This window comes from Sardina pilchardus, chromosome 2 (assembly GCF_963854185.1).
Source record: "Sardina pilchardus chromosome 2, fSarPil1.1, whole genome shotgun sequence".
Taxonomy (NCBI): domain Eukaryota; kingdom Metazoa; phylum Chordata; class Actinopteri; order Clupeiformes; family Clupeidae; genus Sardina; species Sardina pilchardus.
In genome coordinates, this window is record NC_084995.1 from 13,899,927 (window position 1) to 13,912,883 (window position 12,957).

A 12,957-nucleotide genomic window follows, 5' to 3' on the forward strand; every position below is an offset into this window, starting at 1 on the left:
TGTGTGTGTGTGTGAGAGTGTGTGTGTGTGTGTGAGTGTGTGTGTGTGTGTGTGTGTGTGTGTGTGTGTGTGTGTGTGTGTGTGTGTGTGTGCGTGTGTGTGCGTGTGTGTGTGTGTATGTGTGTGAGTGAGAGAGAGAGAAAGAGATAGAGTAAGAGAGAGAGAGAAGGAGAGAGAGAAAAGTAGGCCCAACTGTCTAGATAGCAGGCACCACTGACGTGCACTCTGCCACTGTGTGGACACGCTCTCCAGCAGGAGAGAAGAGGGGAGCACCAGAGGCTACAGCACAGAGGAACACACTAAGGAGGTCAAAAGCACACGGCATTCAACATGAAAAGAGACGACAGCGCCGAGCTAATGGAGCGTTCGGCTGACGTGCTCCGTTCCACTTTGATTTTCATACCGAGCACGCAGATTGATTCTGAGGTGATGACTTGATGACCTGGATAGTCTTGCAATTACTTGATGATAAGGCAGAAAATAATAAGGCATGATAAGGCATGAAGTCTACTTTATGTTTTACATTGTGTGGAAGGTTTGGAAACATCTATGGTGACATTCATACGTGCATTCCTTCATAGATATTTATAATGATGCATTATAATATACTATGGTGACATTCATGCATACCTTCATAGGTATTCATAATATCATGATTAATGCATTTTAATATGGTGAGATTCAGACATGCATGCATACCTTCATAGGTATTCATAACAGCATGACTAATGCATTATAATGTACTATGGTGACATTCATACATACATACCTTCATGTATTTATAATTGTGTTGAGGGAGTCCTCTACTGACACATGGTTGCAATTCATGTTGATTTCTGGAAACACGTAAAATGGCACACAGCACAAAACATTTTGAGTACTGCACCTGTTCATAACCATCATTGCATCCTGAACATTTCACTCCTTACATTTGGATGACTTTACAAATACACAATATGTTGTGTATCTATCTATCTTTTTATTTATCTATTTATCTATCTGTCATCATCTGTTGGCTATTTCAATATTTCAAATTCTCCATCAGATGGTTTTGTCATCATTGTGCTAACAGTCTCTGAGGATAAGAGTGCTATCAGAAAACTTATTTTCAAATATGATATGGATAAACACTTAATCCAGACAGTCTCATTATTGAAGGTCTGGAAACCATGGTGATTAACTTGAGTCATTATTACAGAGAGAAACTGTACTTTGTGTAGCATGAGAAGAAAGTCACAAAAGGACTGAAACTATCTTAATTTAGTCCCTGGGTATAATGTGGCTTGTAAATAATTAAATAATATCACACACACACACACACACACACACACACACACACACACACACACACACACACACACACACACACACACACACACACACACACACACACACACACACACACACACACACACACACAGAGAGAGAGAGAGAGAGAGATGCATTTTAGCAGCCTTCAGTTGCAATACATTTTCCAAAATAGGCCTGCTACATTCCTGCATATCAGCATCAAAGGATTCTTCAAAAACAGCTGTTCTGACACTCAAAAAACTGTTTATTATACTGTTTATGTTATTTATGCTATTTTTGGGGAGGGAGCCTTAATCCTTTTTTTTTTATCATTAAATGACTAAGACACACAAACAGATGGCTTACTTACATATGTTCAGATCCGCTCTTGCCTCTTGCTCACCCTCCACCCACCCACTGCCACCGATTGTGCGAACAGCTCGAGTTCACCAAGGCTAGCCCTTGATGTTTTGTTTAGCAACCGGAAATGTAGGGATACTCTATTAGTAATCAACTGTTTTGTTTATTTTTATATTTTAGCTCACAACACGGGGCATAAAATAGGCAGGTGTCGACAATGACATCTCCGAGGGCATGAATATGGCAACCTCAATGTTTCCGCACGAGCCAAAATGAGTGCTGGACACTGTAGTGCTGGCTACAAGTTGCCGCTAGGTTTGAGCGTTTTTCGGTCTGAGTATATCCCAATACAGTGTGGTAAGGCAGCGGTGCAAGACAGTTTCCCCAATGTGTTTCGCGTCTGTTGCAGCTCTTAACCTAGCCTAAATGTAATGTAGAGGCAAAAGAGCCGTTTACTTGTCCTTTTTCCCGTATTGAACATGAGTAACGTCAGACGCACAATGAAACGTGTTTACTCAGACTTGCCTGTCTGGGTTGTGGAAGACCACAACGATGTAAGTAAACAGATTTACATAGGCTACTAAGTTTAGTGTAGTGTTACGTTAAGTTGCCATAGACTTGGAAGGACGAGCTGTGGACTAAATATAGTAACGTTACATTACATCAAGCAAGGCGCTGTCCATTTGCTACTGTAGCTACTCACTCAAGTTTACATTCTGACAACTTTATGCAGGATTTTGTTAATGTGAGATTGGTTCAGTTCGAGTCTGTTTCAATGTGTATTTACAGGTAGTGCGTCACATATACCGTGCTATTGGTTCAAGACACCTTCCAATGAAAAATGTGAAAATGGTTCACCTGGACTCGCACCCAGACCTTTTAATCGCCGTGAACATGCCAGCGGATACTGTGTTCGACAAAGACGCTTTGTTGAGGTGAGGCAACTGAAAACTGTCTGTGTAGGCCTTCCCCCTAAAATCCCAAATGTCAAATGTTGTACAGTGGAATTGCATGTTGTAAAGTAAGTATCCTCTAACGTGTTGAATAGCACAACTCAAATTGTATAGCCTACTTAAATTATGCACAACTAAAATTGTATGCTAAATTAAAATTTGTATATTAACATTGTAGCCTAAATGTCCTTAGCCTATGTTCCCTTGATTGTGCGTATAATTTGCCCGATTGTACATTTGAGTGGCTGCAGGCAATGCTTATTGCAGATTATGATTCATAATCACACAAAACCTTTCCTATACAGTGAGCTGAGCATCGAGAATTGGATTATGCCGATGGTGTATGCTGGACATATATCTCATGTTGCCTGGCTACATCCATATTGGGCCCAGCAGATCAAAGAAGGAGAGCATTCCATGTTTGTAGGACGAGATTCATCCACAACTACGATCAGGTCATTAAGATTTGTCATTAACACAATCTAATCCATAGTCATGAAATATATATATATATGGAGTTGGCATACGTTAGGCCCACTTGTTATGTACATGCAATAGATAATGGTTTTCAATTAACCTGTTTTCAATGCTGTAGTGTATATCATAACCATAACCATGGACTGTGCTGTATACACAGCATAGTATTTAACTTGACATTTTATGTACGGCATGCCAAGTTAGAGTAAGTAGAGTAAGCAAATTAGCCTCCTGTGTGCATCTTACAGACTTACCAGCACAGATGACTACTTCCTGAGCGATGCCCTGTACGTTCCAAAAGGTCAACTGGAAAACCCCAAGCCTCTCCACCTCAGCGTCATCAAAGTGGACCCTGTTACGGACCCTACTTATAAGCTTGATCATGACCGTGCGAGAAGAACTTCTACCAAGCAATTAAAAACAGGTGACTGTAAGGAGGACAAGGACGTCTGTAACTCCTCATCAGATCCACAGGGGGACAGCATTGTCCCTGAAAACAAAGCTCAAACACCAGAGCCCAGCGGCAAGAGTGGCGATGGCTCAACAGAAGCAGTGGTGAACAGTCTCCTGTCAATGATTGGGCAGTCTGATTCATATATCCTTGATATTGACCTCGACTTTTTCTCATGCAAGAATCCTTTCAAGGAGATTTATACACAGGTAAACAGTCGTAGTTGCGGTCCTGTATGAACAGTGAATTTTGAATGAATGAATTTTTATCAGAATTGCTTACAAAAAGAGAAGGATGAAATTCAGTCTATAGCAATTCAAAATCGCGTCATATATATTTTTTTAAAAGGTGGAAATGAAACACACAAACAAACACTGGTTCCTTTTTCCTTTTTACCCAATGAAATGTTGAGGTTGTGGAGTGAGAGTAGGCTACAGTGATTCTCCTGTATTGTGCATAGTCATATAGCCTTTTCTCAGATATCAGCCTCAAAACGTAATTTCGAGGAAATTACCAGTGCATGCAAAAGCAAGACATAAGATAAAATGTGAAACAAACTTAAATTTACAAACAGTTGTGGACAGAGGAAGGTGAGGGAAGGGGGGGGGGCAGTGTGTTGTATGTATGTGGCTTAGGGGCAGAGGTGGAAAAGTCCAACCAACCAGCTGATTCTCAGTAGTAACTCTTCAGCCAGGCAGAGCAGCTAATTGGTGAGATCACCTGTGTTTAAGTGCACAGATAGAACCAATACGTGATTGGACTTTTACTCTCTGAAGCTTGACTTTTCCACCTCTGAGTGTGAGTGCGTGAGTGTGCGTGCGTGCGTGTGTGTGTGTGAGTGGATGTAAGTGGATGTAAGGAGCATGGCTTTCTATGATGCAGTGAAATGGGAGAGTTAGGTTAAGGTGAGAATGTTGTGGAGTGCATGGAGAAGTGTGGTATATGAAGTGCTGCAGTCAGGTGTGTGTGTGTGTGTGTATGTGTGTGTGTGTATGAGTGAATGGGTAGACAGAGAGAGCTGATAATGCAGGTTCAATTTAACTGGCTGTCAATTAAACTTGATAGGGCCTTGAGCAGCTGGCTCTTGACACAGGTGCAAATCAGCTTAATCAGCAGTGCAGTGCGATAGACCTCTGAAGTTCGCCTACAAAAAAGCTTGCCATATATGGGCAGTTGGCTTCAATTAACTCCCGGATCTCCTTATATGGGCAAGGATAGCTGCTTCAGAGGTCTATGAAAAGTCAATGGGGAAACATATTTTGCTAATATCTCAAAAAGTATCAAGTTTACAGAACTGAAATATACATAGACTTAGTCTTATTTTCAAGACCTACGTAACAAAGTTTGAACCAAGTTTCTACGTTAAACGGTTGAAGCGAAATAGGACCTGGTTAGGAGAATAAGAAGAAGAAGAAGAAGAAGATGCCCAGGAAGAACAGAACAGTGCATTTGCATGCACTGTAATTATAGCTGTCCCTGGAAAATCTGATCAGTGCGCAGTTTCACTAGTGTCATCAAACTATTGGCAACTTGGCAGTCTCTGGTAAGAAGCTCCATTGTTTGCCTAATTCAGCAATCCTCCTGTCAGCTGAAGGATCATTTGTATCAGTGGAGCGATGAGGTCTGCACTCTGTGATAAGAATTTGATTAATCTTTTAGCTGAGCATGTGTGAAAGTGGCCAGGCCCTTATCTTGACACCGCTATCCTGATAAAACGCTTTTGTAACTGTGGCACAGGGTTGTCTTTCAAATGGCACTAGCATTAGATTAAAAGGAAGAAACTTGAGGCTATTATATGTGTGGGTGACTTCAAGGAGTTATCCAATCAGATTTGCAAACCAGGTGAATGGTAAACTAGAACTAGAAATGCAATTCCAAGGAATTACCAGTGCATGAAAATGCAAAAAAAAATATAGATAGATAATGTAGATATGGCTACTAAGGTATAGCTAGGGTAAACATGGTGGTTGCATAGTTTAAAGAGAGTTGATAGTGTTTAGGTAGACATTTTAAAGCTTAAACATTCCTGTTCTAACTTAACTAATGATTTCTAAAAGGTATTCTAAAATGTTAACTATGCTAACAATGATAACCAGGTTGATTGGTTTACTTGGCTAATGATTTCTAGCAGTAATGCTAAAAATGTTAACTATGCTAACAATGCTAACTATGCTAACAATGCTAACCACGTTGATTAGCTAACTTAGCTAATCATTTTTAGCAGTTATGCTAACAATGTTAACTATGCTAACAATGCTAACCAGGTTGATTAGCTAACTTAGCTAATCATTTTTAGCAGTTATGTTAAAAATGCTAACTATGCTAACAATGTTAACTATGCTAACCATGCTGACTAGCTAACTTGGTACTGAGGACTTTTATTTTGAAACATTTGTTGATGGGGTATCCATGGCTGCCACTATCAGGAATAAAGAAGTCACTGTAGTAAAATCATGTTGGTTGCTATGGAAACGGTCATAAACGCTTAATTTTGATGGTTGCTATGTTGGTTGCTAGGTGCATGGAGGTCTCATGTAGTTGACTGGAGGCATAGTTGATGATAACTGACAGTTGGAATGGTTGAACAGTTAAATAGTTGAGTAGTTTCAATGGTTAAATGATTTAATAGTGTATTATTGCAGTGAGGACTTTTATTTTGAAACAGTTGTGGAAAGAGGAAACAGTTAGCAGGATATGTAGTCTTCACAGAGAGATTGTATGCTTAAAGCCTGAGAGAGAGAGGGCTGCTGCAGGTGGGCCTGGCCACCTGGCATAAGATTCTAATTGCTTAATGATCCGATTGTGATGTCATAGAGGCCAATGTTAAGTCTATGGGGAAATTTGTAATAGTTTTTAATTTATAGTTTAAAAAGTATAAAAGTTACAAAGTTGAAAAATACTTAGCAGCCTTCCCCTATTTAAGACCTACGTTGCGACGTTTGAATGAAGTTTCTAAGTTAAACGGTTCAAGCTGAATAGAAAAAATGAATTTGATCAGCGGAATAATAAGAAGAAGAAGCCTTGGAAGAACAGTACAGTGCATTTTCATGCACTGTAATAACAGATCATGCATCCATTATGAAACATGCTGATTCATTGAAATAATTATGCCAACATGTTCTCTTAAAAATCAATGAGGGTGGCTTTGAACTCTCTTTTTTTCTATGTTTACCTTTATTTAACCAGGGGGAAAATAACACATTGAGATTGATATATATGTTTCAAGTGTGCCCTGGCTAAGAAGGCAGCACACAGAGAGACACAAAACAAGACTGGCCAAATAATGATTGCATTGCTTTTCTTGACTAGAGCAGCTCGAAGTGACTTTGTCTCCTGTCAGTAAGTGAGTTAGAGTCAGCTCAGTGTTCTGTGTCACAGTGAATCCCTTCGGAACACCAGCGCTTGTTTATGCCATTGAAATGGTCTACATAAAATGGTAACATGTATTAATCTTAACATCATTCCTCACCAGTTATATATAGAACAGACCCAACTCTGTAATTTAACTCTGTATTGTTTGTCATTCCTCACAGGAAGAGTATGTGCTTCTGCAGGAGCTCTATGGTTTCCGAAAACTTGGCGCAGATCTGAATGAGGTAAAAAGAGTTCAAGTGCAAGGACATGGTGTGAAATATTTATACCTGCTGAGAGCCATATTAATGATCGCTGCATAGCTGAAGGGAGACTCCCGCCTGAGGTGTCCATCAAAAGGGTTGGTCAGATCCTTTTGGAATATCAGATTATCAGTGTATCAAACCATCAGGCAATATATAAACCTTGTCCTTCGCAGTCGTCCTGGGCAAATGGTTTATTGTGTGATGATTGACTGACTGTATAAACATAATAAGCCATATCCAATACATACTACTTCAGTCACGAAGCACGCGTTGGCCTTGTGAACGCAACATTGAGTTACTAAATCATGTTGAATGGGATGAAAGAGCCAATTTATTTTGCGGTGGGCTTGTTTGTGTGTTTACTTCGTGCCAGTGGTCAGATATCTGTTCCTCCCCTCCCTCCCTCCGTCCCTCCACAGGAGGAGCTCTGCGAGTGTGTGGACAGACGTACGCGTCAGCTGGAGGACCTGGAGGCGGCCTTCGCTGACCTGTTGGAGGACGACGGGCAGGAGACGGTGGAGCGCTGGGCTGCTAACCCCGGGTAAGCATGGCCTTGTTTGCCCCCTAAGCTCCAGTCGAAAGGCCTGTCTGCAGGACCGTATTGCCTGAGCAGCAGGGGTCGTGTGTCTGGTTGTGTGCTGAAAATCCAAGATGGCCAGTCAGAAACCTGGAGCAAGATGAAAGTTTGAGAGACACTGTGAATAATAGTCTCTGAATTAGTCTCTGAATGTGGTGAGGTACATTCCTAGGGAAGAATTTCACACGGTATAGAGATCAGTGGAGGACACCAGCTGGGCGTTAAAGAAGAGCGACTCAACTCCTACACAGTTACAGTGAGGAGCATATGTATTTGATACCATGCTAAAACAGGAATATAAAATCATCATTTGACAATTGATCTTAATGCCTTAATTAAAAAAAATGAGTAAAAATAAAACCGCCAAGGACACCAATTTTCTTTGTGATTGAAGAATGTTTCGTAAATAAATAAATGTTTTCCTTAAATGCTAAGGGAAGGAAGTATTTGACCCCCTATGTAACCCTATGGGAATTTAACACATAGGGTTAACATAGCCAGGCAGATTTTTATTTTTTAAAGGCCAGCTATTTCATGGACCCAGGATATTATGCATCCTGATAAAGTTCCCTTGGCCTTTGGAATTAAAATAGCCCCACATCATCATATACCCTTCACCATAGCTAGAGATTGGCATGGTCCTTTTTCCAATAGGCCTATTAGCCTGTTTGATTTGCATTGAGCTCAATGAGCATCAAACAGGCTAATAGGCCTACTGGAAAAAGCTCCATGCCAATCTCTAGATATGGTGAAGGGTATGTGATGATGTGGGGCTATTTTAATTCCAAAAGCCAAGGGAACTTTATCAGGATGCATAATATCCTGGATCCATGAAATAGCTGGCCTTTAAAAATAAAAAACTGCCTGCCCCTATGTTAACCCTATGTGCTTAATTCCCATAGGGTTACATAGGGGGTCAAATACTTCCTTCCCCCTAGCATTTAGGAAGAACATTTATTTATTTACGATACGTTCTTCAATCACAAAGAAAATTGGCGTACTTAGCGGTTTTATTTTTACTCAATTTTTGAATTAAGACATTAAGATCAATTGTCAAATGACGATTTTATATTCCTCTTTTTAGGCAACTTTAGCATGGTATCAAATACATTTTCTCCTCACTGTATGTCCGAGTTTGTGTTTTGAGTTTATACTGAGTGCAGCCAGCCTGCCTGCCTGCTGTTGTGTCTGAGCCTGGTCATGAGGTGAGGTCCTTGTGAATACACAAACAGACGACTGACTTGGCTTTAGGGATCCATATAGAAAATGAATATATTGATATTAATGCAGCAAGTATAGTTCACACAGCAATGGATACATATGCAGCACATACAGTATGTGTGACAACAGCCTCATCTTCTACAGTAAGTACATTGGAAATTTGGGGCAATGGGATGATTGCGGTGGAAGCTTAGAGGAAGAACAATCATTTGAAATTGTACTCATTTCAAGGCTAAAGGTGGAGTACTGTTGCGCTCTAGATGAAAGTCTTTTTTTAACCAGGCGCGTCAAACCAAAATATATCAAGAGAAGGCAGAAAAGGGTCGCACTGAAAAAAATAGACAAAGGTCTTTGCTGAAAAGGATTTTACTGAGCAGACGTTTCAGCTATTCGGCTATTCTCAATCTCAATGCTCGCAATGAAACTAATTTCAAGGCTAAAAAAAGATGGGCAATGTGCATAGTTACATAAAGAACACATTCCTCAATGAAAGGTCAGTGGCTCATGTCCCCCACTGTAAGGTTTGCCTGCCAGTCAGGAAGTACTATTTCTTGTCTCCGAGGTATTTCTGGTGGTGCATGGCCAGAGATTCACTTAATTGAGGTTCTAGCTGTCCATCAGATGTCTCATTGCTCGAGTCAATTATTTGTAGAGATATAGTAATATGTAACATTGCAATTGAAGCACTCCATTTGCAGAGTGTAAAATAGTTTTAGAAGACCGCATAACAGTGAACTCTGTGAACAGATCTGGTATAGCCTGCTTGTTAAAATTCTGTTATTTACCAAGTATTCTATGTCGAGTTCCCCATTGTGTTTGTGTCCATGCTTTGTTCTCTTTGTTCGTGCTTTGATGTGTGCCAGTGGTTCAATCTGTTTCAGGATCAGCTGCAGGTTACTCAGACACTCCCCTGGTGAAGCTTACTCATACAATAGCACAGCTTTGCTCTCTCTGATTTCAGAATGGGCCCTTTGGTGCAACTCGTGAGTAGTCTGAAGAGCCGGATGGAGTCCCCGGACTATGAAATGGTAATTGCCACAGTTCTCTGTAGTTATAACGTTTCCCTCATCAGCAGTATTAGTAGTTGCCACGAGTGTTCTGCCGCTAGTCCTCAGCCTCTGGCTTAGTGATGTGTCAGTGATGCTGTGGGATGCTCCTGCAGGTGCACCAGGCTGGGCAGACCTGCGACATCTCCGAACTCCCCCACCACGTCAGCAGTGACCAGGAGATCCAGCAGCTGCTGCTCGCCGTGGAGCTCTTCCTGAAGGGCCTACCCAAGCCCACTCTCGTCACCATGTCCAGGTGCAGTACCGCAGACTAGCCCACACCAACAGGCTGTAACCCACGGCCATTTCCCTCTTCGTGCACTCTGCTCACCTTTTTCACCCCTGACCAGTTTTCATGCCTGAACCCACACCAACATGCTTGTATCGCATACTAACCCACACCAACATGCTGTATCGCAGACTAGTAACCCACACCAACATGCTGTACCACAGACTAACCCACACCAACATGCTGTACCACAGACTAAACCACACCGACATGCTGTACCATAGACTAACCCACACCGACATGCTGTACCATAGACTAACCCACACCAACATGCTGTACCACAGACTAACCCACACCAACATGCTGTACCACAGACTAAACCACACCGACATGCTGTACCACAGACTAACCCACACCGATGGGCTGGCCTCAGACTTAAAAAGCCATAAAAAAAAAACATGTGTTGTTAATAAGCACATAATTGAAATAATCAAGTCAATAATCTTACATGTAAGAAAGTAAGATTGAAAGATTGATAAATGGTGAGATGTCCAGTCGATATAGATATTGACTTATGTTAAGCTTCCTGCAGTATAATGTGCTCCAGAGCATGTTGTTGCATTAGTGAGTGATGTATTGGGACTCGGAGGAGGCCTGGCTCTCTGCGGTGGAATGCTGAGCAGATGGCTGCCCTTCATTAACTCGGTAACCGCACAGAGCAGGAACTCGGCTCTCCTTCAGAAATGAGCCTCACTCTGGAAATGAGCTTCTTTCAATTCCGGACGCCGTCTTGTCTTCTCGTTCTCCTTAAATCAAATTCACTCGCTTCTTCCCTTTTCTCCTTAAATCAACTTCACTTTTCATTCAGGGGCCAGCACACAAGGCCGGCAGCAGCAGCGGCGTGTAGCGAGTAGAGCGCTTCGCATGATGTGATGATACAGCCTATATTCTAACCGCCCATCCAATCACCCTTAAATGCCTCCAATTTCAGGTCCAGTTTGGACGACTACTGCCCGGCAGAGCAAGTGGACTCCATTCAGAGTAGGATGCTGGAGATCCTGGAGCAGCTGTACGGCTCACTGGCCGTGTGTAAAGACTATGAGTCCACAGCAGCAGCAGCAGCAGCCGCCGCCAGCGGCTCGTTACAAACCACTTGAGGGGAAGGCTCATTTGTCACCTGTCTCTGGAGTTGTTTGGGCTTTTTTTTTTCGTCCCTTTCTCTGTCTTCTCACTTTCAGAGCCACAGACTTTTCTTGAAGAGTGATCGTAGTTTGCTTTAAAAAATGAGCCCTGAGAAGACGCGCGTGATGTACACCACGAGTCAAGCAGGAGTAATGAACAGTAGACTAGAGTTTGCATCCGTGTGAATAAACGGCCTGTCCACAATTTTTCTCATTGTATATTCACTTTTTTTGGAATGAGAGCTAACAGTGATTTGTATGTAAATCACCTGTAATCCATGCAAATTCAGCTCTGTATTTATCACTACCTACTGCACCTGAATTAACAGCGGAAGCACAGGTTGTTGTCCTAGAGACACTGACTTTAAGGATGCCTTTGTTTTGGTATGTGTCTTATGAAATGTGTGGCATTGCGCACTGAAGATTAGCACATGGGAGTCTGTGTGCCATCTGCACGATGGCATGTAAATGAGCTGCTCGCAGTGGTAATCTCTGTGAGGCTGTGTGTTTGGGGCTGATACTCTCCCTAGTCACTGCCTCTGTGTAAACACACAGCCTTTGGTCCTGTCACTCTACCCCACTGCATCGGTGGAGAGACGGGACTTGCAAGCCCTGTCACTCCATCGATGTCAACAAGTCATAATGAGGCATCCTCTACGGTTTCAAAGCTCACCAGACTGGAAGGTGGGGTGATGCTGAAAATACCAATGTGACCGCAGCAAAGCTTAAAGGAACACTTCACCGTTTTTTCATATGAAACTATGTTATTCTCTTAACTAAGACGAGTTGATACATACCTCTCACGTTTCAATCCGTGCACTCACTGGCTCTGTTGCGTGGCGCTACGGTAATAACACTTAGCTAGCCCAATGCATTCACTAGGATCCAAACAGAGATGAAGTTAGAAGCAACCAAACACTTCCATGTTTTCCCTATTAAAATACAGTTATACGAGTAGTCACACGACCAAGTATGGTGAGACAAAATAAAACGTGGTGCATTTCTAAGTAGGTAAGAGGGATAACTATATTGTGTGGCGCAATATAATATCCTCACTCTTGCACTTTCAGTTTCACTTTGGAGTGAGGATATTACTGCGCTGAGTCTAAGTGCTCCCAATGTTATTCCGCCACACAATATAGTTATCCCTCTTACCTGCTTAGAAATCCACCACGTTTTATTTTGTCTCACCATACTTGGTCGTGTGACTACTCGTGTAACTGTATTTTAATAGGGAAAACATGGAAGTGTTTGGTTGCTTCTAACTTCATCTCTGTTTGGATCCTAGTGAATGCATTGGGCTAGCTAAGTGCTATCACAGTAGCGCCGCGCAACAGAGCCAGTGAGTGCACACATTGAAATGTGAGAGGTATGTATCAACTCGTCGTAGTTAAGGGAATAACATAGTTTAATATGAAAAAACGGTGAAGTGTTGCTTTAATGCCACGGTTCAGACTGCAATAATTCAATCTATTCAAATAAAGTTTTCACTTGTATTGAGAGGTATTTTACAGTATGAATTTCTGTTTACGGAAATTAATTCAAAGTCTTCCTT

The 12,957-nt window shown here is 41.7% G+C and overlaps 1 protein-coding gene across 2 annotated transcripts; it reads left to right on the plus strand.

Moving 5' to 3' along the window:
- The first annotated feature begins 1,898 nt into the window (after nt 1-1,898).
- Nucleotides 1,899-11,611, plus strand: c2h5orf22 (chromosome 2 C5orf22 homolog). Of its 2 annotated transcripts, none has more exons than XM_062519586.1 (9): nt 1,899-2,204; nt 2,440-2,585; nt 2,909-3,058; nt 3,329-3,740; nt 7,065-7,127; nt 7,568-7,689; nt 9,887-9,974; nt 10,109-10,248; nt 11,213-11,611. In XM_062519586.1, the coding sequence occupies exons 1-9, from the start codon at nt 2,130-2,132 to the stop codon at nt 11,376-11,378; spliced, it is 1,362 nt and encodes a 453-aa protein (XP_062375570.1). In that variant the 5' UTR covers nt 1,899-2,129; the 3' UTR covers nt 11,379-11,611. The 2 variants fall into 2 exon arrangements, with proteins under 2 accessions (XP_062375570.1, XP_062375578.1); XM_062519594.1 differs by having other exon boundaries at nt 1,903-2,204; nt 9,908-9,974.
- Nucleotides 11,612-12,957: the final 1,346 nt, after the last annotated feature.